General features: G+C 53.6%; 1 protein-coding gene across 1 annotated transcript; it reads left to right on the top strand.

The window, feature by feature from the left end:
* Positions 1-859: 859 nt before the first annotated feature.
* Positions 860-23,603, top strand: ISM2 (isthmin 2). Its single transcript, XM_017880650.1, is given in 6 exon segments — positions 860-1,093; positions 13,060-13,302; positions 14,924-15,084; positions 15,086-15,267; positions 20,687-20,770; positions 22,857-23,603. Coding segments are annotated over 6 exon segments (1,329 nt in total). The 5' UTR covers positions 860-952; the 3' UTR covers positions 23,375-23,603.
* The last annotated feature ends 540 nt before the right edge of the window (positions 23,604-24,143 follow it).

The raw sequence follows: 24,143 nt of genomic DNA, 5'->3' as shown, positions 1-24,143 counted from the left end.
TTGGAGTGCAGTGGTGCAATCTCGGCTCACTGCAACCTCGCAGATTCAAGCGATTCTCCCACCTGTGTGTGGGCCAAGTGCGTCGGACCTCGGGGCTCCCACCCGCTGGGACTACGAGTGCGCGCCGCCACGCCCGGCTAATTTTTGTATTTTTAGTAGAGACGGGGTTTCAACATGTTGGCCAGGCTGGTCTCAACTCCTGACCTCAAGTGATCTTCCTGCCTCGGCCTCCCAAAGTGCTGGGATTACAGGCGTGAGCCACCGGCCGGCTCTCCGGTTTTTAAAAGTGCTCTGAGAACATTCCGAGGACACTGGGCGCAGAGTGGCAGGTGCTGGCTTTTGCCTCTGCTCTGGTCTCCACCTCCCGCAGTAGACTGGGAAGAGCCTTGGCTTCCTCCCCAGCAATCCTTCCTCGCGGCGCAACCAAACATCTGCCCGGCATCCGAAGACTCGCACCACTCTCCCGTCAGGCTGCGCCGCCCTCGCCCGCGCGGCACCGCCGGTCCAGGTCGCAGTCGGAGCGCGGTAGGGGAGGGCAGAGGTGGCGTCGGACCCTCAGGGCCCCGCAGGTCGCAGCGAGGGGCCGGAGCGCGCCGGGCCGCAGCTTCTCGCCAGCAGGAATTCGCCGGGGGTTGCGACGGCGACAGCGGCGGGGACTGAGGGCGGGGAGGCGGCCAGATCAAAGACAGCCGCCCGCAGGGCCCAGATGGGTCGGGGAGCGCCGAGGGTCCCCTCCGAGGACAGCGAGGGACGTCCAGGTGGGCTGACACCAGAGCTGTGCGGACGCCCACGCGAGGGGCAGGGGCCGGAGAGGCTGTGCGAGCTGCGCGCCCCCCGCCGCGCGCGCCCCTCAGGATCCCCAGGTCCCGCCCCCGGAGGAGGCGAGGCGGGGCGCGACTGGGTTCGCGGCCGCTGGCAGAGGCGCAGGCAGAGCGGCCTCGGGACCGAGACGATGCGTGCGCTCCGCGACCGAGCCGGGCTGCTCCTCTGCGTGCTGCTGCTGGCGGCGCTGCTGGCCGTGGCGCCAGGGCTCCCCGTGAGCAAGCCGCGGCGCCACGGACCCGGGCCTGGGAGCCGCACGAGGCTGGCGGAGGTGAGGGGCGGCGGCACCGGGCTGCGGCGCGCGCGGTCCCTCCTCCCCGAGCCACCGGCTCTGGCCGTGCGGGGAGCGGGACCGGGACATACAGAGGCAGCGAACCCCCGAGGGAGAGAGAGAGGGGCCAGGGCCGGCCGGAAGCTCCCGGACACCGAGGGCTGGCCAGGTGCGCCGGACCTCGGGGCTCCCACTCCCCGCGCATGGCCGCGAGACCGGCTGCTGCGGACCCGCCGGGGGACAAGTTTGACTTCTGTGCGGAGTGAGGTGGCCGACACTCCGCGGTGGCCAGGCTTCCTCGCCCTGAGCGAACCTTTCCTGCAGCCGCCTGTCCAGGTGCTCGCTGGCTCGGAGGGGAGTCCCGCCGGTGCGAGGAAGCTGGCGCTTTGCGGAGTGGCGGGCCGGGGCCGCTGAGGTTCAGACGGTCAGGTGAGCCCCTTCCATGAGACAAGCGGAGGCACAGTGGGGCTCTCCAGCTACTGGCAGGGGTGGCCAGCCCGAGACTGGCGCTGTCGTGGACTGTGGGTGGGCGTTGGGGTATAAAACAGTAATGAGATGGAAGAGTGGTGTTCGCCATGGAGAGAAGCTATGGTCTGTCAAACCCCGTGTCTTCCAGTCACTGAGGGGTCTACAGTCCAGCTTATTGCCCCCTGGAATGCAGCGGACGTTCATTCCCATGGGCACAGAGACAGCCAGACTTGTATTAGGGTGTGCAGGAGCAGGCCTGTGTGGCAGGTGGCCTCAGGTCTTGGGTCCTGGGTCCTTCCATCCACTGAGCTGTAGGAGGCTAGAATAGTTCTTCCCATTTTGCCATTTTTCCTCCCTTCCTTCCTTCCTTCCTTCCTTCCTTCCTTCCTTCCTTCCTTCTCGTTTCCCTTGTTTCCCTTCCTTCCCTTCCTTCCTTCCTTTTCTTTCTCTCTCTTTTTTTTTCTTTTTTTTTTTTTCAGACAGGGTCTCTCTCTGTCACCCAGGCTGGAGTGCGGTGGTGTAATCGTAGCTCACTGTAGCCTCAACCTCCGAGACTCAATCGATCTTCCAGCCTCAGCCTCTTGGGTACCTGGGACCGGAGGCATGCACCACCACACCTGGCTAATCTTTTTGTTTTCTATTTTGTAGAGATGATGTCTCACTATGTCTCCTAGGCTGGTCTTGAACTTCTGGGCTCAAGCAATCCTCCTGCCTCAGCCTCCCATAGTGCTGGTATTTCGGGTGTGAGCCATGGTGCCCGGCTATTCTTCCTTTTTTCCTTTTTTTTTTTTTTAGACAGAGCCTCACTCTATCGCCCAGGCTGGAGTGCAGTGGCACAATCTTGGCTCACTGCAACTTCTGTCGCCCGGGTTCAAGCTATTCTCCTGCCTCAGTCTCCTGAGTAGCTGAGATAACAGGCGCCTGCCCCCGCTCCTGGCTAATTTTTGTATTTTAGTAGAGATGGGGTTTCACCATCTTGGCCACGCTGGTCTTGAGCTCCTGACCTCGTGATCCACCTGCCTCAGCCTCCCAAAGTGCTGGGATTACAGGCGTGAGCCACCATGCCCGGCCGAATTTTTTTTTTTTTTTTTTTTTGACATGGAGTCTTGCTTGATCTTGGCTCACTGCATCCTCCACCTCCCAAGTTCAAGTGATTTTCCTGCCTCAGCCTCCTAAGTAGCAGGGATTACAGATGCCTGCCACCACGCGCAGCTAGTTTTTGTATTTTTTCAGTAGAGATGGGGTTTCACCGTGTTGACCAGGCTGGTCTGAAACTCCTGACCTCAAGTGATCCATCTGCCTTGGCCTCCCAAGGTGCTGGGCTTACAGGCATGAGCCACCACGCCCGACTTCCCCATGACATTTTAATACCACAGATATACTGTCTGTTTATGTATTATGGCCCTTTGGAATGTCACAAACCATTGTAATATCTTAAGACTTTTTGGTCTCTCACAAGATCTACTTATTGCCCCTATTGAAAATGCATCCTTTAGACTGGCTCTTCTCAGCCTCAGCACCCTTGTCATTTTGGGCCATATAATTCTTTGTGGTAGGGGCTGTTGTTGTATGCATTATAGAATGTTTAGAAGCATTCCTGGCCTCTACCCACTAGGTGCCTGTAGCACGCGCCTCCCCACCAGGACCAGACACTCCACATGCTTCCTGTAGGACACCCCATCCCCACTGCCCATAGTGGAGAATGACTGTTGTAGACAGATGAGGCCTCTCGCCAGTCCCTCCTCCCACACAGAGATGACAGTGATAATAAAATTAACTAAATTGGCATTTTTTCTGCTCACTTGGCATGAATACTTTCTATTTTAGTACTTACTGCTTTGTATTGTAATTATTTTTAGCATGTTTGCCAAATCTTCCCCTAACAAGAACACCCTAGAGGATGAGTTATTTCAGAGCCAAAATCATATCCTCAGTTCCAGTACAAAGCCTGGCAGAGTCATCAGAAACACGTGAAAACAAATTAGTGTCACAGTGAAAAAGCAGAGCTTGGAGTCTAGGGCTTGGAGTTCTGATCCCAGTGGGTCATTACTGCATGTGTGACTCACCTCGGATGATTTCTCACATTTAAAAAGAGGGGCCTGCACGGTGGCTCACACCTGTAATCCCAGCACTTTGGGAGGCCAAGGTGGGAGAATTGCTTGAGCCCAGGAGTTCAAGACCAGCCTGAGCAACATGGCGAAAACCCATCTCTACCCCCACAAAAATACAAAAATTAGCTGAGCGTGATGGTGCACCCCTGTAGTCTCAGCTACTCAGGAGGCTGAGGTGGGAGGATCTCCTGAGCCCAGGAGGCGGAGGTTGCAGTGAGCTGAGATCGTGCCACTGCACTCCAGCCTGGGTGACAAAGCAAGACCCTTTTTCAAAAAATAAATAAATAAAATGAAAAACGAGAGCCAAGAGAGCCTAAGTCATCGTTATGGTCCTGTCCAGCTCTGACATCGTTCCATGAGTCTGCATGATTTGTGTTAAAGCTGTCTATGGCAAAGGTGTTAGTTTAAGGAGTCATGTTGAGAGAATGCAGATTGCTATTCTAGGGACTTGGGTGGTGTATCACAAACAACTGACCAGGCTGGGCGCAGTGGCTCACACCTGTAATCTCAGCACTTTGGGAGGCGGAGGAGGGTGGATCACTTGAGGTCAGGAGTTCAAGATCAGCCTGGGCAACATGGAGAAACCCTGTCTCTACTAAAAATACAAAAATTAGTCAAACATGATGGCACGCACCTGTATTCCCAGCTACTAGGGGCTGAGGTGGGAGAATCGCTTAAGCCCAGGAGTTTGAGGCTGCAGTAAGTCATGACTGATTGTACCACTACACTCCAGCCTGGGTGACAGAGTGAGACCCTGTCTTCTTTGTTGAGATGAAATTTCGCTCTTGTTGCCCAGGCTGGAGAGCAATGGCGCAGTCTTGGCTCACTGCAACCTCTGCCTCCCGGGTTCAAGTGATTCTCCTGCCTCAGCCTTGCTGAGTAGCTGGGATTACAGGCATGTGCCACCATGCCCGGCCAATTTTGTACTTTTAAAGTAGCCGTGTTGGTCAGGCTGGTCTTGAACTCCCGACCTCAGATGATCTGTCCCTTTTGGCCTCCCAAAGTTCTGGGATTACAGGCGCGAGCCACCGCGTCTGGCCAACCCTGTCTTCAAATACATAAATTAATTAAATTAAAGAGGCTGGGCCAAGCCAGGCATGGGTGGTGCATGCCTATAGTGCTAGCTAGTTGGAGGGTGGATGGGAGGATCACTAGGAGTTTGAGGCTGCACTGAGCTATGAATGCACCACTGTACTCCATCCTGGGCAACAGAGAAAGACCCTGTCTTAAAAAAAAAAAAAAAAAAAGGCTGAGGCCAATTTGTTGAGTGCTGGTCAGGCACAGAGTGACCCAGCTCTGTCCTGGGTATTTTCTGTTCTAGTTAGGATGAGAACACCACTCAAACAGCCGCCATGTGTGTTCCTTGTCTTGTTATCATTTTAGAGATGAGGAAACTGACAGCAGGCCCAATAACTAACCCAAGGTTAGTATGTGGTGAACCAGGATCCCCACTCAGTTTTGCTTAATTCCAGAGCCTCTGGGCACCTAAACCTGGCACCCACCACGTCCCTGGCAGGCTAGGGAAGACCTTGGCATGAGAGAAAGAAGAGCTGGGGACTTGGTGCCACAAAGGGATTGAGGGGGTAGAATTAGGCAAGAGAGGCTGGGCGTGGTGGCTCACGCCTATAATCCCAGCACTTTGGAAGGCCAAGGTAGGAGGATTACTTGAGACCAGGAGTTCACAACTCCTGTAACCTATGATTGCACCAGTGGTCTCCAGCCTGGGCTACAGAGTGAGACTCTGTCTTTATTTAAAAAACAAAAAACAAAACAAAAAAAAAAAACGCTGGGCGGTGGATCACACCTGTACTAGCACTTTGGGAGGCCAAAGCAGGTGGATCACCTGAGGTCAGGAGTTCAAGACCAGCCTGGCCAACATGGTGAAACCCCATCTCTACTAAAAATAAAAAAATTAGCAGGGCTTAGTGACAGGTGCCTGTAATCCCAGCTACTTGGGAGGCTGAGGCATGAGAATCACTTGAACCCAGGAGGTGAGGTTGCAGTGAGCCGAGATTGTGCCACTGCAACCCCAGCCTGGGTGACAGAGTGAGACTCCATCTCAAAAAAAAAAAAAAAGAAAAGGTCCAGGCACAGTGACTCATGCCTGTAATCCCAGCACTTTGGGAAGCCAAGGTGGAGGTCAGGAGTTGGAGACCAGCCTGGCCAACATAGTGAAACCCTGTCTCTACTAAAAATACAAAAAAAAAAAAAATTAGCTGGGCATGGTGGCAGCCACCTGTAATCCCAGCTACTTGGGAGGCTAAAACAGGAGAATCGCTTGAGCCCGGGAGGCAGAGGTTGCAGTGAGCCGAGGTCATGCCACTGCACTGCAGCCTGAGCTGCAGAGTGAGACGCTATCTCTGTTTAAAAATAAATAAATAAATAAATAAACAAATAAACAGAGGAGAACTGAGAGAGGACTGCTGTTCCAGTCTGGAAGGACTGGCCCACCTGGGGCGGGGTGGGGGTGGTTCATGCTGCTGCAGCAGGGGTTAAATGGCCATGAAAGAAGCACTTGTTGAGGGTATGGGCTGAGACAGAACTAAGGGCAGAGGAAGGAGCCTGGGGTCCCTGAGAAAGCTGAGGCAGTGTCATGCACATGGTGGGGGTGCCTGCCCAGCAATTCAGTCCTGGTCCATTGTCCAGCCAGTTGCCTGGAAGCAGGGGCTGGATTGCAGGAGCGATACAAGGTCTCACCTGCCAGGTGGATGGCAATGAGAAGGATGTATTTCCTAAAGGCTGACTTTATTTGGTTGCAGGGTCTTTCTAGCCCAATCAGTGAGAGAGTGCCGGGGAGAACTAGAACCTAGGTCTGTGTGGTGCCAAGCCTGTGGTCTCACCTGCTAGCCTTCTCCTGCAGCTGTCCACCTCCCTGGACCTCAACTATGGCCTTCCTTATACCTCCAGACCATTCTGTCTCTAAAGGGTTGGAAACCCCAGGGAGGGAGAGAGGGAAAGACAGGAATGGGGCCTGGAAGCTTGGCTGTTCAGAGGCCCCAGGCAAGTCTCCAGCCTCTCCAATCTCAGTCTCAGGTTGTTATGAGGATCAAAGGGAAGGATGGATGTGGAGAGTTGAACATCCTGTATAGTGTTTTGTTCATCCAGCACATTCAGCACTGCAGAGCAGCAGGCGGCAAACCAGAAGGTGCAGCCACTGCCTGGAGTTAGCAAAGTACAAGGCTTAAGAGCACAGACTCCAGCCAGACCACTGACATCAAATCCCACTCTGCCAGCCCCTAGCTGTGTGACTCCAGGCAAGTTACTTTACCCCTCTGATCCTTGGCTGCATTGTCTATGAAGTGATGATGATGCTCACACCTACCTAAAGCATTGTTGTGAGAATCCAGTGAGTCTGTACATATAGGGTGATCGGAAAAACTGGCTACGTTTTTTTGGTTTACTTTTCTTTCTCTTTTTTTTTTTATTGCCTTTACCTTGGAAAGCCAACTGGCCATATTTTTTGTGGGGCCCAGTACCGAATGAAAACATGGGGCTTCTTGGCTAGGCGCGGTGGCTCACACCTGTAATCCTAGCACTCTGGGAGGCTGAGGCGGGCAGATCACGAAATCAGGAGATGGAGACCAGCCTGGCTAACACGGTGAAACCCCGTCTCTACTAGAAATACAAAAAATGAACTGGGCGTGGTGGCGGGCGCCTGTAGTCCCAGCTACTCGGGAGGCTGAGGCAGGAGAATGGCGTGAACCTGGGAGGTGGAGCTTGCAGTGAGCCGAGATTGTGCCACTGCACTCCAGCCTGGGCGACAGAGTGAGACTCCATCTAAAAAAGAAAGAAAAGAAAAGAAAACGTGGGGCTTCTTAAGTATTTCCAAAGGGCAACAGCAGGGCGTTAAACTAAATACGGGGCTCGGTGCAAAGACACAGGTTGCACACCATGAAGCCGGCCCTGTGCTGGGAGTAGTATGCTTGGTCAGCGCTACTCTTATTACAGTGAGGAGCTTTGCAGCCTCCACTGGGTGCCAGGGTGGGTTGGATTAGAATAGTATATACCTAATCCCAGCTGCTCAGGAGGCTGAGGTGGGAGGATTATTTGAGCCCAGGAATATCGAGGCCAGTCTGGGCAACATAGCAAGACTCGGTCTTAAAAAAGAGAATAGTACTTACCGGCCGGGCACGGTGGCTCAAGCCTGTAATCCCAGCACTTTGGGAGCCAAGGTGGGCGGATCACAAGGTCAGGAGATCGAGACCATCCTGGCCAGCACTGTGAAACCCTGTCTCTACTAAAAAATATAAAAAATTAGCCGGGTGTGGTGGCGGGCACCTGTAGTCCCAGCTACTCTGGAGGCTGAGGCAGGAGAATGGCGTGAACCCGGCAGCTGGAGCTTGCAGTGAGCCGAGATCGCGCCACTGCACTACAGTCTTGGTGACGCAGCGAGACTCCATCTCCAAAAAAAAAAAAAGAATAGTACTTACCAATCAGGAAGGTAGTTGAGGGAAAATGAAATCCAGCCCTATTCCTCTGCCTGTGGCTAAAGAGGCCTGACTAAAGAGGCAATTGCTGTTGTATGCAGCGTCTCAGGCCTGGCTAAAGAGGCAATTGCTGTTGTGTGCTGGGTCTCCAGCACCTCCCGCCAGCATGACTTAGTGTGCAGCCTGGCTGTCTGTGGTGGGCCTGGGCTTCAGCAGCTAGGGCTACAGGACCTGCATTTAGTGAATGAATTTAATTATCCAAAACAGTTTCTGATGCCTGAGGCACAAAGGAGAAGGGAGAACAGGGAACTGTGAAGGGGCTGAAACAGGTTGGCAGGCGGGCTCGTGCAATGCAGTAAGGGTCTGTGGGGATCGGGACTCTGTTGTGTTAACTGGAAACACATGGGTCAGGGGCTGCCTGGCCAAGCCTGGGAAGGTAAGCTCAGGGGTGAGAGAGAGAGAGAAAGAACTGGTGAAGATGTACCTCAGGATGTATCTCTATTTGAGCAGTGACACCACCCCCCAAAAGAATGGCCTTGTGTGTCTGGACATGCATGCAACTCCACATGTAAGCTTAGAAGATGGAGAGAGGTGGTCTTGTGAGATAGGGCTAGAGTTCTTCAACAACCTGGAGCCTCCGAATTCCCCTCAGAATGTCGTGAGAATACACCTGCCGAGGGATTTTGCAGCAGCGTTCGGAGGATCTGAATGAGGTGTAAAGAACTGGCACATTGTCTGGCAAAGGGGGTGCCCCCGATGGCTCCTGTCTGCCTTCTAAGTACCATCTGTCGCCACCTCCGGGTTACGTTCTTTGCATGCTTACCACCTCCAAGGTACTATTCTAATTCAACAACCCTATGAGACAGGCGCTGGTGTTTTGCTAAATTACAGAGGAAGGAGCTAAGGCAGATTCAGTAACCTGCCGGAGGTCATGCAGCTAGTAGGTGTATACGCTGGGATTGAACCTGGTCATGTGGACTCCAGCCTGAACTCATTTCCACCACATTCAGCTGAGATGATGAAAGTGGAACTGCTCTGTGAAGACAGAAGGTGGTGGCCCACGAGGGGTTACTGTCCCCAGTGTCTGTCCACGCATGCATGGTGTGTACCAGTGCATAGGTGTTGAGATCAGGCCAGGCTGAGCTGAATCCTAGTTCTCTTATTGTAACCTTTAAGACCTTATGTAAGTCCCCTACCCTCCCTGAGCCTCCATAGCCTCATTTTTAACATAAAGATGATCACACTCGCCCCTCAGGGTTGCTGGTGTTCATCTGTTTACGTGGCAGTGATTTCTTGCGCTCCTATAATGTATCAGGCACAGTGCTCAGCACAGTATCCCACAGTGAACAAAGCACACAAAATTCCTGTCTGCATAGAACTTACCTTCGAGTTGGAAAAAGTGACAGATGGTACAGAAATTGTGTAGGAAGGCCTGGTGTGTAAGATGTGCCCGGAGGTTGGCTCTGGGCTGGGTCTCTGGATGCCCGGCCCTGATCCCCTCAGCCCTGCTGGGAGCTGTACATGGCTCACTTGAAGTGTCTGGAGAGCAGATCCTCCCTTCTAGCCCCAGAGCCTTTAACCCAGGACTGCTGGAGTTGCCAGATAAATCCCTAGCTCTCTCTCTGCTTGAGGGGTATCAGAGGAGCCTGGGGGGATTGGCTGCAGATGGCCATCACGGTCGCTGCTTGACTGCATCCTTGACTGCCACCTTCCCTTCCCTGTCTCGCTTCCCTATCCTCTTCTGGCATCTCCTGGGGCCACTTTCCAATGGAACCACCTGCACTGGAACCCTTGTGTCAGGGTGGGCTTCGAGAGAACCCAAACTAAGATGAGACATTCCCCACATCTCTTTCCACTCCCAGGAGTTCCGCAAGGGCCGATGCACAGAGAGGGAAGCTCCAAGAGAGGAAAGGCGGCAAGTGTGGCTGCGACACTTGGCCAAGACCTCTCTGGCCTTTGCCCACCCTATGGTCTGACTGGGCACCAGGGAAAGGAGTGGGTAGAGAGGGCTGGAAATGAGCATTTTGAGCACCTACTGGGTAGCAGGGCCTGGGCCAGGCTTAGTCCTGTCGTCATTCCCATTTTGCAGATGTAGAAGCTCACAGAGGCTTCTCTTCTACTAGGGCCCCACAGGTAAGATGCCAGGCTGCCAGCAGAACTCAGACCAGGCAGCCCAATCTACAGCATGCTTGCTTTTCTTTTCTTTTTTTCTTTCTTTTCTTTTCTTTTGTTTTTTTTTTTTTTTTTTTTTTTTTTTTTGTTTGTTTGTTGTTTGTTTTTTTTGAGGACGGATTCTCACTCTGTTGCCAGGCTGGAGGCAATGGTGTGATCTCGGCTCACTGAAACTTCCCCGCTCAGTTCAAGCGATCTCTGCCTCAGCTCTGAGTAGCTGGGACTTGCAGACACTGCCACCAAGCTAATTTTTTTTTTTTTTTTTTTTTGTATTTTTTGTAGAGACAGGGTTTCACCATGTTGGCCAGGCTGGTCTGAAACTCCTGACCTCAAGTGATCCACGCCTCAGCCTCCTAAAGTGCTAGATTACAGGCGTGAGCCACCGTGCCTGGGCCTCGGGCTGCTTTCTTTTTTTTTTTTTTTTTTTTTTTTGGATGTTGAGTCTCGCTCTGTCGCCAGGCTGGAGTGCAGGTGGCCGGAATCTCAGCTCACTGCAAGCTCCGGCTCCCGGTTTACGCCCTTCTCCTGCCTCAGCTCCGAGTAGCTGGGACTACAGGGCGCCCGCACGTCGCCCGCGCTAGTTTTTTGTATTTTTTAGGTAGAGACGGGGTCATTCACCGGGGTTAGCCAGGATGGTCTTGATCTTCCTGACCTCGTGATCGCCGTCTCGGCCTCCCAACAGTGCTGGGATTACAGGCTTGAGCCACCGCGCCCGGCCTGGCATGCTTTCTTAACTACAGCACTGTTCACATTTGGGTTGGATGACTCTTGTGGGGTGGCCTTGTGCCCTGCAGGCTGTGTGGCAGCATCCCTGGCCTGTGCCTACTAGATGCTAGTAGAAACTCCCCTCTAGCTGTGACAACCACAGATACCTCCAGACAGTGCCAAATGTCCCCAGATGAGAACCACTGCATAACCACTGTACCACCTGCCACAGGCAGGCCCAGCCACCATCAGGCTAGGGTGTCCTGATCAGCCAAAAGGCTGCACAACCCTGAACACCTGCTGCTCTGAGACTGCCTGTCTCTATGCCCCAGAGACTGCAGACGGTGGAGATGCCGAGCAAAGTCACAGGCACAGTTAGGGCTTTGGTGGAATTGTGGGTGGGAGCTGCCAGGAAGCCAGCGCTCGGGATGCTCCAGGCCTCCCTCATTGGTCAGTGAAGGGGCTGAGTTGTTCCATTACTCACCCTTCCACCTTCCACTCATCCACCCTGCTGTCTAGACTAGAGGGCTTTGGCTCAGCAAGAGACTCCAGGCTGGGGCTGAGATGGGCCCACGGCTGCCCTGGGACCAGGCGTTTATTGCAGGATCCCTGGAGCCAGATGTTTGGACACTGCAGAAGGGGAGGTCAGAGAGGGAGAGAGAGAGGATTCTGAATCTCTTTCCAAACTTTCAAGAAAAAAAAGTCAGTGAGAGTGAGAAACTAGGCTGATTAAGCCCCTGATTTTTGAAGGGGATGCAATACTATCACTTTACAGCATGCAGGTTAAGGGAATGGGCTTTAGGCCCAGACTGCCTGGTTTAAGTCCTGGCTTTATTGCTAAATGTCTGCACAACCTCAGGCAGGTTACTTGCCCTCTCTGTGCCTTAGTTTCCATTGTAAGTCAGGCATGACCATGAGGATGTAAGACAGGGAGGATGAAATGAGTGACGAAGTGTTTACAATAGTGCCTGGTGTGCAGTAAATGCTGTGGAAATGTTTGATAAATAAAATTCTCACAGTCCATGCAGGGAAGAATAATTATCCTCAATCTGCAGATGAGGATATTGTCAAGTTGAAGAAGTTAGTAACAGGCAGAGCTGGGATTTGAATCCAAGCTTTTCTGGCTCTCAGAACCAGTGTTTGTCAGCCATACCATACTGCCCAGGTATGAGACAGGAGGGGTGGCAATGGTGTGACCTGAGTGAAGCAGGGTCCACAGGTGCCAGGCCCCGGAGACTCATAAGGCAGCTCTGGGACATACTCCTCTGCCCTGGCATAGAGACCTGGGCAGTGGCTATAGCCTGGGGGTAAGTGGCAGCCACTGAGCCCTAGTGCCCCACTGTCTGGGCAGATGAATGCTGGAACAAGAGTCAGAGATGACATGGATCTGCTTTTCACTTACCATCTGATCTGAAGCAAGGACTGTCCCGGTGAGGACACCATGGCCAGTGGCTGTTGGAAGGGATGAACTGGCTGAGTCAGCCATGCCAGCAGCCTGGAGTACAAAAAGGAGCCAGGCCCCAGGCAGGCAGGCGGAGGAAGGTAACTGTGGTCAGAGGCACCGAGGAACACAGCCCTCATGTGAATGGCCTGGGCGGGGCCGAGTGGACAGGAGCGGGCTGAAGGGAAAGGCCAAGGCCTGCTGCCCACTCCCCGATAGGACCCGGCGCATCCCTGAGGGCCTTTCTGCTCTGGCCTGTGAGGGCCCTGGGGAGTGGGAGGCACATTGTCTGCAAAGGGCACCATTCTCTGAAACAACTGTCTCCCCTTCTTGGGTCTCCGTTTCTTCATCTGTGAAATGATCCTCCTTTTCTTGCCTCACACTGGCATCTGCTATGGAAGTGCTTTGTGGACATAGTCCACTGTCTGACCAGCTACACCCTCACTTACCCGTTGAGGGCCTTAAGACAGGCAGTGTGAAGATTTTACATTACAGATACACACTCCAGAGAGGTGTAAATCACAGGGTAAGTTTATGACCCAGTCAGACCCCAGGGCTCCTGGGTCTGCCTGGCCAGCCTTTTCTGGGTCCCCATGGGGTGAGCCCTGACCTGTTACCTCACCTTCCCTCTCTCTCCCTCAGGCCTCAGCCTCCCCAGATCCTAGGCCTCTGAGGGAAGAGGAGGAGGCACCACTGCTCCCCAGAACCCGCCTGCAGGCAGAGCCACACCAACATGGACACCAGACTGTCACTGAGCCAGCAGCCCTGACCCCAGGCAATGCCACCCCTCCCAGGACCCCGGAGGTTACTCCCTTGCTGCTGGAGCTGCAGACGCTGCCGGGATTGACCAACACAACCTTGAGTACCCCTAACCCTGATATCCAGGTGAGAGCCACAGAAGGGCCAGCAGCTCCTGCAGACACCCAGAGAGGAGCAGGGCTGGTAAGGTGGGCTCAGGATACCCTGCATCCTGGACTGTATGGAGGGTGGGGCTGCTGTGTGGGGTGAGGGCAGGCTCCCCATGCTCTCCCTGTGGTGCAGGGGACAGAGTACCTGCCCCTCTAGTTTCTAGCTGTGGGCCTTGGGCAAGTCTTTTGACTCTTTGAGGCTTTGTTCTCTAGACCATGGCAAGAGACAGACAGTACCAACCTAGCAGGGCTGTGTGAGCCTAGTGAGTGGGAAATGCTTTGTAGGCTACAAGGGATTCCAGGAATCTAAGGAGACCTCCTGGAAAAGACCTGCAGGTCTGATGCCCTAAAGAAGGGGTTCAGTATGGAATGGAGTGGGCTGGTGGCATGGGGCACAGCCACCTGAAGGGCTTTATAGGAGAGGAAATGAGAGCAGCTGGCAGAATTATAGTTTCACGCTCCACTGCCTGGGGTGAGTCCTTCATGATAATAATTCTGCATGTTTGTGTAGCAGCTACAGTTTACAAAACACTTTACTTCCCCTTCTGAAGGGGAAAAAAGACCATAAAAGTATAAAACACAATTCTAAAATTATTTAAAAGTGTCTCTCTTCTTTTCTCTACTTACCTACACATACACACACACACCCACACGCAAAAAACTGAAAGGTTTTCTGTCAGTGATAGAATATAGGTGACTTTCTTTTTTCTTTCGAGATGGAGTCTCACTCTGTTACACAGGCTGGAGTGCAATGGCATGATCTCAACTCACTGCAACCTCTGCCTCCTGGGTTCAAGAAATTTTCCTACCTCAGGCTCCCAAGTAGCTGGGTGCACCACCACACCCGGCTAATTATTGTATTTTTAGTAGAGACGGGGTTTCACCATGTTGGCCAGGCTGGTCTCGAACTCTTGACCTTGTCATCCGCCCACCTCGGCCTCCCAAAGTGCTGGGATTACAGGCATGAGCCACTGAGCCCGGCCAGAATATAGGCGATTTTCATTTTCTTCTTCATAGTTTGCTGGTTTTTTCCAAATTTTGTTCAGTGAACCTCATGTTACTTTATTGAATAGCCAAAAATAATGTTTCCGAAGTTCAGTTTCATATAAATGATTTTATTTTACTTATTTTCCATCCATAATGTGGGGCAAGAGAGCTCCTCCGAGGGCTGCTGTGTCGGGAGTGCTCAGCTTCCAGCCCTACCATGAGGAATTGGAGGCTCAGAACTGCCCAGGCCCAGCAGCTGCATGCTGGCAGAGCCGGGATTCAAAGCCAGGTTCTCTTAAGCTAGTGAGTGTCAACCCTGGCACGTGTTAGAACCACCATACCTGGCCCCAGCCCAGACCAGTTCAGTCCATACCTGGCATCTGGGAATTAGGAGTCCCCAGGTGATTCTAATGCACCTCCAGGCCGTAAGCTGTGATTCTTGTGCCCTAAGAGGCCAGGAAGGTTAGCCAAGAATGTCAGCCAAGAGAAGACAGCTGGTTTGAAGGAAAGATTGGGCCTCTCACCTCTGGCCCTAACCCCATGATCCCCCCTCTCCTTGGAATGCAGCTTTAAGACCTCCCTCACTGGCCTGCCTGGCCTGTCTCCTGCAGGTGACCATCGAGGTGGTGGAGGATCCCCAGGCCGAGGTGGAGATAGACCTGTTAGCTGAGCCCAGCGATCCCCCGCCCAAGGATACCCTTAGCTGGCTGCCCGACCTCTGGTCCTTCCTCTGGGGAGACTACAAAGGAGATGAAAAAGACAGAGCCCCGGGGAGAAGGGGAGCAAAAGGAGGAAGACGAGGATTATCCTTCAGAGGAAATCGAGGGTGAGGACCAAGAGGACAAAGAGGAAGATGAGGAAGAGGAGGCGCTCTGGTTCAATGGAACTACAGACAACGGGGACCAGGGCTGGCTGGCCCCCAGGGATTTGGTCCTCAAGGATTTTGTCAGCTACGGTGAGCACCCCCATCTTGGCATCCCCAGGCTGCTCCCCTATAGGTACTGAGTGGAAATGGGGGTGGGGGAGAGGGTGGAGGCTTCCCAGGCAAGACCATCTGAGGAAGCCAGGAGCCTAGGCCTTGTTCAAACACCATCATCAGCTCAGAAGTAACATTGCCAATAGCTTGCAGAGTTTTTCCTTTTTTTTTTTAATTTTTTTATTTGAGACTTGATCTGCAGCCTCAAAATCCTGGGCTCAAGCGATCCTCCCACCTTAGCCCTGGAATAGCTGGAACAACAGGTGCGTACCACCAGGGCAGCCTAATTTTTTAATTTTTAGTAGAGATGAGGTCTCCCTACGTTGCACAGGCTGGTCTCAAACTCCTGGGCTCAAGCAGTTCTCCCACCTCGACCGCCCAAAGTACTGGGATTACAGGCATGAGCCACTGTGCCCAGCCATTTTTTTTTCTTTTTTTCTAAACAACATTTGACTGTCACAAAAATCCCTGATATCCTCTAAGCAAAAGACATTTGTTACTATTATATTTATTTACATCTGTGAGTTTCCAAGGATTGAGAAATTATAAATTCCATCACTCACGACTGACCTGATTTTCAGATTGTGTGTGTGACTTTGACTCCTGGCTGTGTTGCTTACCAGCTGAGTGACCTTGGGAAAGATTCTTCAACTCTCTGTGCCTCAGATCCTTCCTCTATAGAATGGGGAATGGTATCATCTTTTTTTTTTTTTGAGACAGAGTCTTGCTCTGTTGCCCAGGTTGGAGTGCCGTGGCGCAATCTCGGCTCACTGCAATCTCCGCCTCCCGGGTTCAAGCAATTCTCCTGCCTCAGCCTTCTAAGTAGCTGGGATTACAGGTGTGTGCCACCACGCCCAGTTAATTTTTGTATTTTTAGTAGAGACGGGTTTTCACCATGTTGATCAGGCTGGCTCAAACTCCTGACCTCATGATCCGCCCGCCTCGGCCTCCCAGAGTGCTGGGATGACAGGCGTGAGCCACCGTGCCCTGCCGGTATAATCTTTTTTTTGCTGTTGTTGTTGAGATGGAGTCTCGCTCTGTCACCCAGGCTGGAGTGCAGTGGTCGGATCTCAACTCACTGCAAGCTCCGTCTCCCAGGTTTACGCCATTCTCCTGCCTCAGCCTCCCGAGTAGCTGGGACTACAGGTGCCCGCCACCTCGCCCGGCTAGTTTTTTGTATTTTTTTAGTAGAGACGGGGTTTCACCGTGTTAGCCAGGATGGTCTCAATCTCCTGACCTCGTGATCCGGCCGGTATAATCTTTACTACATGGAGTTGGCTGTAGAGAGTACTGAGTTAAGACATATACAGTACCACCATGGAGTAAAGAATGTATTGGCTATTTTATTATTTTGTTAGAAAAGACATAACAACAGCACAAACTGTTCAGAAAATATTACCTTAAGCCTACTAGCCTCTCATGATGACAGATTTTTTTTTTTAATTTTTTCGAGGTGGAGTCTCACTCTGTTGCCCAGGCTGGAGTGCAGTGCAGTGGCACAATCTCAGCACACTGCAACCTCCACCTCCCTGGTTCAAACGATTCTGGTGCCTCAGCCTCCGAAGTAGCTGGGATTACAAGTGTGGACCACCATACCTGGCTAATTTTTGTAGTTTTAGTAGAGACAGGGTTTCACCAACTTGGCCAGGCTGGTCTCGAACTCCTGACCTCAAGTAATCTGCCCACTTCAGCCTCCCAAAGTACTGGAATTACAGGTGTGAGCCACCCCACACCTGGCCATGATGATGATTTTTATTTTTGCATATTGTGGTTCAGGTTTCCTCTGGGTGCAGACGTGTTTTTGCATAGTTGCAGCCATTTCCCTTGGAGCCCTGGTATCTTGGCAATGGACAGAGGTGCCTATGATTAAGACTAGGTTGTGACAGACTCTTCCCAGTTCACTAAAATAATGTAAACTCACAGAAAATGTCCATGATTGGCCGGGCACGGTGGCTCATGCCTTGTAATCCCAGCGCTTTGGGAGGTCAAGGCAGGTGGACTGCTTGAGCTCAGAAGTTCATGACCAGCCTGGGCAACATGTTGAAACCCTGTCTCTACAAAAAGCACAAAAATTAGTTGGGCATAGTGGAGCCTGCCTGTAGTCCCAGCAACTCTGAAGGCTGAAGCGGAAGGATCACTGGGAGGTCAAGGCTGCAGTGAGCCGTGATTACACCACTGCACTCCAGCCTGGGTGACAGAGCGAGACCCTGTCTCTAAAAAAAAAAAAAAAAAAAGGAAAATGTCCGTGTTTTTCAGCTTTTCTCCCATTAATTTTCCTTAAACTCTTGACGCCAGTGCTGGCCTGTCTGTGAAGTGTGGAACCAGCTCTCAGTATTTTGGGGGTTTCACAGAAAGCACTGGGTGTCAGGCCCTGCACAGCCTGAGGATATGGGCCCAGCCACAGTGTATTTCAGCTCCCTCAGATCAGAAGTGGGTTCCTAACATGGGTAACAGGGAAATTCTCTTTTTTTTTTTTTTTTTTGAGACAGGGTCTCACTGTGTGTGGAGTGAGACACAGTGGCTGTGGCTGGAGTGGAGTGGCATGATCACAGCTCACTGCTGCCTCAACCTCCCTGGCTCAGATGATCCTCCTGCCTCAACCTCCTCAGTAGCTTTTTTTTTTTTGAGGCGGAGTCCCGCTCTGTCGCCCGGACTGGAGTGCAGTGGCCGGATCTCAGCTCACTGCAAGCTCCGCCTCCCGGGTTTACGCCATTCTCCTGCCTCAGCCTCCCGAGTAGCTGGGACTACAGGCGCCCGCCACCTCGCCCGGCTAGTTTTGTATTTTAGTAGAGACGGGGTTTCACCGTGTTAGCCAGGATGGTCTCAATCTCCTGACCTCGTGATCCGCCTGTCTCGGCCTCCCAAAGTGCTGGGATTACAGGCTTGAGCCACCGCGCCCGGCCCTCAGTAGCTTTTAAAATTTTTTGTAGAGATGGGGTTTTGCCATATTTCCCAGGCTGGTCTCGAGCTCCTGAGTTTAAGCGATCAGTCTGCCTCAGCCTCCTGAAGTGCTGGGATTACAGGCATGAGCCACCAAGCCCAGCCTGGAAAATTATTAAATATCTCCAGTTCAAGGGAGATATTGTCATCCTTGGTTTTGATTGACATAAAAACTATAGCTCAGGCCAGGTGGGTGGCTCACACCTGTAATCCCAGCATTTTGGGAGGCTGAGGCTGGTGAATCACCTGAGGTCAGGAGTTCAAGACTAGCCTGGCCAACATGGTGAAACTCCATCTCTACTAAAAATACAAAAATTAGCCGGGCATGGTGGTGAGTGCCTGTAATCCCAGCTACTCGGGAGGCTGAGGCAGGAGAATGGCTTGAACCTGGGAGATGAAGTTGCAGTGAGCCGAGATCGCACCGTTGCATTCCAGCCTGGGCAACAAGAGTGAAAAAACTCTGTCTCAAACAAAAACAAAAATAAANCCTGACCTCGTGATCCGCCTGTCTCGGCCTCCCAAAGTGCTGGGATTACAGGCTTGAGCCACCGCGCCCGGCCCTCAGTAGCTTTTTAAAAATTTTTTGTAGAGATGGGGTTTTGCCATATTTCCCAGGCTGGTCTCGAGCTCCTGAGTTTAAGCGATCAGTCTGCCTCAGCCTCCTGAAGTGCTGGGATTACAGGCATGAGCCACCAAGCCCAGCCTGGAAAATTATTAAATATCTCCAGTTCAAGGGAGATATTGTCATCCTTGGTTTTGATTGACATAAAAACTATAGCTCAGGCCAGGTGGGTGGCTCACACCTGTAATCCCAGCATTTTGGAAGGCTGAGGCTGGAGGATCGCTTGAGCCCAGAAGTTCAAGACCGGCCTGGGCAACAAGGCGAAACCCTGTCTCTACAAAAAATTTAAAAATTAGCCAGGCTTAGCCAGGTGCAGTGGCTCACGCCTGTAATCCCAGTACTTTGGGAGGCCGAGGCAGGCGGATCACTTGAGGTCAGGAGTTTGAGACTAGCCTGGCCAACATGGTGAAACTCCATCTCTACTAAAAATTAGCTGGGCATGGTGGTACACGCCTGTAATTCCAGCTACATGGGAGGCTGAGGCAGGAGAATCACTTGACCCCGGGAGGCGGAAGTACAGTGAGCTGAAATTGCGCCACTGCACTCCAGCCTGGGTGACAGAGTGAGACTCTGTCTCAAAAAAAGAAAAAATTAGCGAGGCTTAGTGGCACGGTGCCTATAGTCCCAGTTACTAGGGAGGCTGAGGTGGGAGGATTGCTTGAGCCCAGGAAGTCAAAGCTGCAACGAGCTATGATCACACCATTACACTCCAGCCTGGGCAACAGGCTAAGACCCTAACACAAGAAACAAGTAAAAAATCTATAGCTCAGAGATTTAGAAGGACTTGCCCAAGGTCACACCAATAGTGGTCAGATGGCTCCCAGCCCGAGGTATCATTTCCTGTTTATTGCTGTGTTGGCACAGAACAAGTGGCTAGGGCTTATACTGTCTCTTCAGGGCCACCTGATACATTTGCACAGGTTGTTCACGGCAGAAGGGTACCCAGTTGAGGGAGCAGGTGGAAGCTGAAATCCAGCCCAGCTTCATTCATGAGGCTGGAAGCCCTGGCGTGGGCTGCATCCACCTGAGGAAAGGGTGCCCTGTGCTGATTTGTACTGATTTGCCCTGTGGGCTATATGCACTCACCCCCAGCTCCCTGTCTTAACCCAGACTATGAGCCTCAGGAGGAGTGGAGTCCCTGGTCTCCCTGCAGTGGGAACCGCAGCAATGGCAACCAGCACAGGACTCGGCCCTGTGGCTATGGCTGCGCTGCCACCGAGACCCGTACCTGTGACCTGCCCAAATGTCCTGGTGAGGCCGGGCGCGGTGGCTCAAGCCTGTAATCCCAGCACTTTGGGAGGCCGAGACGGGCGGATCATGAGGTCAGGAGATCGAGACCATCCCGGCTAACATGGTGAAACCCCGTCTCTACCAAAAAACACACACACACAAAAACACTAGCAGGGCGAGGTGGCGGGCGCCTGTAGTCCCAGCTACTCGGGAGGCTGAGGCAGGAGAATGGCGTAAACCTAGGAGGCAGAGCTTGCAGTGAGCTGAGATCCGGCCACTGCACTCCAGCCTGGGCGACAGAGCCAGACTCCGTCTCAAAAAAAAAAAAAACAAAAAAAAAACCAAATGTTCTGGTGAGAGAGGAGCCCCTACCCCTGCATAGGAGTGGCTGGTGTGGCTTAGGCTGGAAGCTTGGTCCACTGGGAATGTGAGTGGGGTTGGGAGATGGGATGCAGGAAGCTCACAAGCATGGTGGTCCTGCCTTGTCCCAGGCCTATTTTGGCTGCTGTGGGTACTGAGAGCCTATTGAGGTGGGGGGAGGTTTCCCCCATCGGGGCGCCGAGGTGCCCTGCGGAGCCACCAGCCTGGCTTCCTTTCTTCCCAAAGGCACTGAGGACAAGGACACCTTGGGCCTCCGCATTGGGGAGTGGCAGCTCCTAACCGGCAATGCTACAGACATGCCTGACCAAGGTGAGTGGGGAGCTAGGCTTGCCCCCTGGTGGTCTGGGGGACAAGCTTTCAGGGGAGGGTGGGGTATTATTCCACGGCAGGAACCTGGCCTGTCTCCACGAGGCGGAGAGCACAGCTTCCATCTGGAAGGTTTGCTTCTCCAACCGGGGGCCCTGGCACATTTCTGAGCCAGCCCATTGGCCTTTCCCAGGCTGGTATTTCTACTGGGAAGGTCTTAACAGGAGCAGCAGAGCTTAGAGATCATCTGGTGGAGCATATTCTATCCTCCCTGGCAGCAGGATGGGGTGGGTACGTTCTTACTTCCATTCCTTGGTCACTCTTAGAGGCTCCTGGGCAGAGTCTGTCTGGGGAGGGGGATACAGTGCAGTCAGAAATGGGTCAGCGTTCAGAACTCCAGCTCTGCTCCTCCAGGCAGCTGGGCGTGGGCCAGGCTTCCAGCTGCACACTCTGAGTCTGTGTCTCTTGGTCTCACTTGCACCCTACAAGGAAGGCAGGGAGACCCACCTTGCAGATAAGGCTTGCACTCAGCACAGCAAGAGCCTACTGAGCCCACATCATGTGCTTGGCCATGGTGCTGGGGCAGGGGATGTCAGCAGCCTGAGGCCTGGTCCCTGTCCTCAAGGAGCTCAGGTCCCATGAGGGAAAGACACACATAACCCATGTGAGCACTGCACTGCAAAGAAGGCCCTAAAGATTTGGGAGCAGAGAGGAAGGAGCAATTTGTTTTCCAGTGCAGGGGTGGGCCTGGGAAATGCGTGTCTCTTCCCCTCTCCTGTGGTACCATTTCCCAGGCTCCTCTTTCACTCCCAGTCAAAACCCAAATCCCAGCATCTGGATCGTGGGCAAGGTTCCAGTCCCTTGGGGATGTCCAGGGCCTCAAACTATCAAAGTCAGTCCCCCAGTGTCCGGGACTGGACAGCTCATCCCATTAGGTTGAGGGCACAGAAGGGAAACGAGAAACAAGACCCAGTTAACAGCACCCGCTCAGGCAGATTCTGGGGAGTGGGGAGCAAGGTTCTGCGCATTCCCTCATGGCCAGCTCCCCAAGGCCATTTTTCTTCTGTCTGCTGTTCCTTGGTGACTGTAGTGTTTTCCCCTTCCCTGCTTGCTGCAGGGCTCTGGTGAGTGTGGGGGCACCTCTTTCTGGTTTATGAAGGCTCCTGGCCTCTGCTGCGCTGTGCCATGGGGACCAGGTGAAACAGTGAGACAGTCTTGCTCTGTCACCCAGCCTGGAGTGCAGTGGTGCGATCGCAGCTTACCGCAACCTCCACTTCCTGGGTTCAAGTGATTCTCGTGTCTCAGCCTCCCAAGTAGCTGCGATTACGGGCATGCACCACCACGCCCGGCTACTTTTTGTATTTTTTCGTAGAAACGGGACTTCACCATGTTGGCCAGGCTGGTCTCAAACTCCTACCTCCTGTCTTGGCCTCCCAAAGTGCTGAGATTACAGGCATGAGCCATCGTGCCTGGCCCCTCAGCTCGTCTATTTAAGATAATCTCAGACAGATGTACTTTAGCCTCAGATTTTTGTTGAGGGATATAATTTATTTTAAAATTATATAAAAATATAGTTTTTTTAAAAAAGGCCACATTTCCCGAGGTGGAGATGGGGAGGATAGCAGCACAGACAGAGAGGGCCACAGGAGGCCAAAGCAGCCAAGTGACTCACCCCAGGCCAGACCGCCTGAGAAAGGCAGCGTTCAGAACAAGAATGGGGCAGTGGCTAAAATACTGAAACCTTCTTACCAGTTGGTTAAAAGTTGCTGTCCCTGTCTCCACCCACCCCAGATCCTTTCCAAGATCTCAGGATCTTTCCCATCATTCAGCACCTAAAGACGTGACACTGGATCACTGCTCCAGCCCCTTGGCCCGTGTCTGTTCTGAGCAAGAGCTTTTTGCTTCAGGTTGTCTGGGTGGTGTGGGGTAGCCTCTCTCTGTCCCCAAGGCCCTACCAAGCCACACCTTTGCACCAGCTGGAGCCTGGGCCTTCTCTCCCCATGCACTGGCCCTTAATCAGTCCCTGCCCAACACCGGCCTGGCTAGCTCTCTCACCGGCTTCCCTCCTGCACTTTGCGGCCCTCTGCAGATGTGGACAACTGTGAGAAGTGGCTGAACTGCAAGAGCGACTTCCTAACCAAGTACCTGAGCCAGATGCTGCGGGACCTGCCCAGCTGCCCATGTGCCTACCCACTGGAGGCCATGAACAGCCCTGTGAGCCTGCAGGACGAGCGTCAGGGCCGCAGCTTCCGGTGGAGGGACGCCAGCGGCCCTCGTGAGCGCCTGGACATCTACCAGCCCACGGCGCGCTTCTGCCTGCGCTCCATGCTGTCTGGGGAGAGCAGCACGCTGGCCACCCAGCACTGCTGCTATGATGACGACAGCCGGCTGCTGACCCGTGGCAAGGGCGCCGGCATGCCCAACCTCATCAGTACTGACCTCTCACCTGAGCTGCACTTCAAGCTGGATAGGATGCCCTGGATCCTGTGCAAGGGGGACTGGAGCCGCCTCCACGCTATGCTCCCCCCCAACAACGGCCGGGCCTGCACCAGCAACCCCCCGGAGGAGGAGTACCTGGCACAGTTGCAGGAGGCCAAGGAGTACTAGTAACGGGGCTGCTGAACAGACATTGCAGGGAGAGGGCAGGCGGCTGCTGCTGTTGCACGGGAGAACTTTCCTGGGAGGGCCCTCACCCTGCCCCTGCCCAGACAGGCTGAGGAAAGGGCTCCCTCAGCGAGGTTGGTCCGAGGCTGCGTGCCTTCTGCAAGTGACCCCGAGGCAGATATCTCAGTGGGGTTAGTGAGAAGGTTGAAGGGTGGGTGTCCCTGGGAGTCCTGGAAATNTTTCCGGGGGAGGGACGCCAGCAGCCCTCGCGAGCCCCTGGACATCTACCAGCCCACGGCGCGCTTCTGCCTGCGCTCCATGCTGTCTGGGGAGAGCAGCACGCTGGCCACCCAGCACTGCTGCTATGATGACGACAGCCGGCTGCTGACCCGTGGCAAGGGCGCCGGCATGCCCAACCTCATCAGTACTGACCTCTCACCTGAGCTGCACTTCAAGCTGGATAGGATGCCCTGGATCCTGTGCAAGGGGGACTGGAGCCGCCTCCACGCTATGCTCCCCCCCAACAACGGCCGGGCCTGCACCAGCAACCCCCCGGAGGAGGAGTACCTGGCACAGTTGCAGGAGGCCAAGGAGTACTAGTAACGGGGCTGCTGAACAGACATTGCAGGGAGAGGGCAGGCGGCTGCTGCTGTTGCACGGGAGAACTTTCCTGGGAGGGCCCTCACCCCGCCCCTGCCCAGACAGGCTGAGGAAAGGGCTCCCTCAGCGAGGTTGGTCCGAGGCTGCGTGCCTTCTGCAAGTGACCCCGAGG

This window comes from Rhinopithecus bieti, unplaced genomic scaffold, assembly GCF_001698545.2.
Source record: "Rhinopithecus bieti isolate Rb0 unplaced genomic scaffold, ASM169854v2 scaffold_11380, whole genome shotgun sequence".
In the NCBI taxonomy this organism is placed as follows: domain Eukaryota; kingdom Metazoa; phylum Chordata; class Mammalia; order Primates; family Cercopithecidae; genus Rhinopithecus; species Rhinopithecus bieti.
The sequence above is the reverse complement of the archived record's forward strand: the minus strand, read 5'-3'. Positions and strand labels throughout refer to the sequence as shown.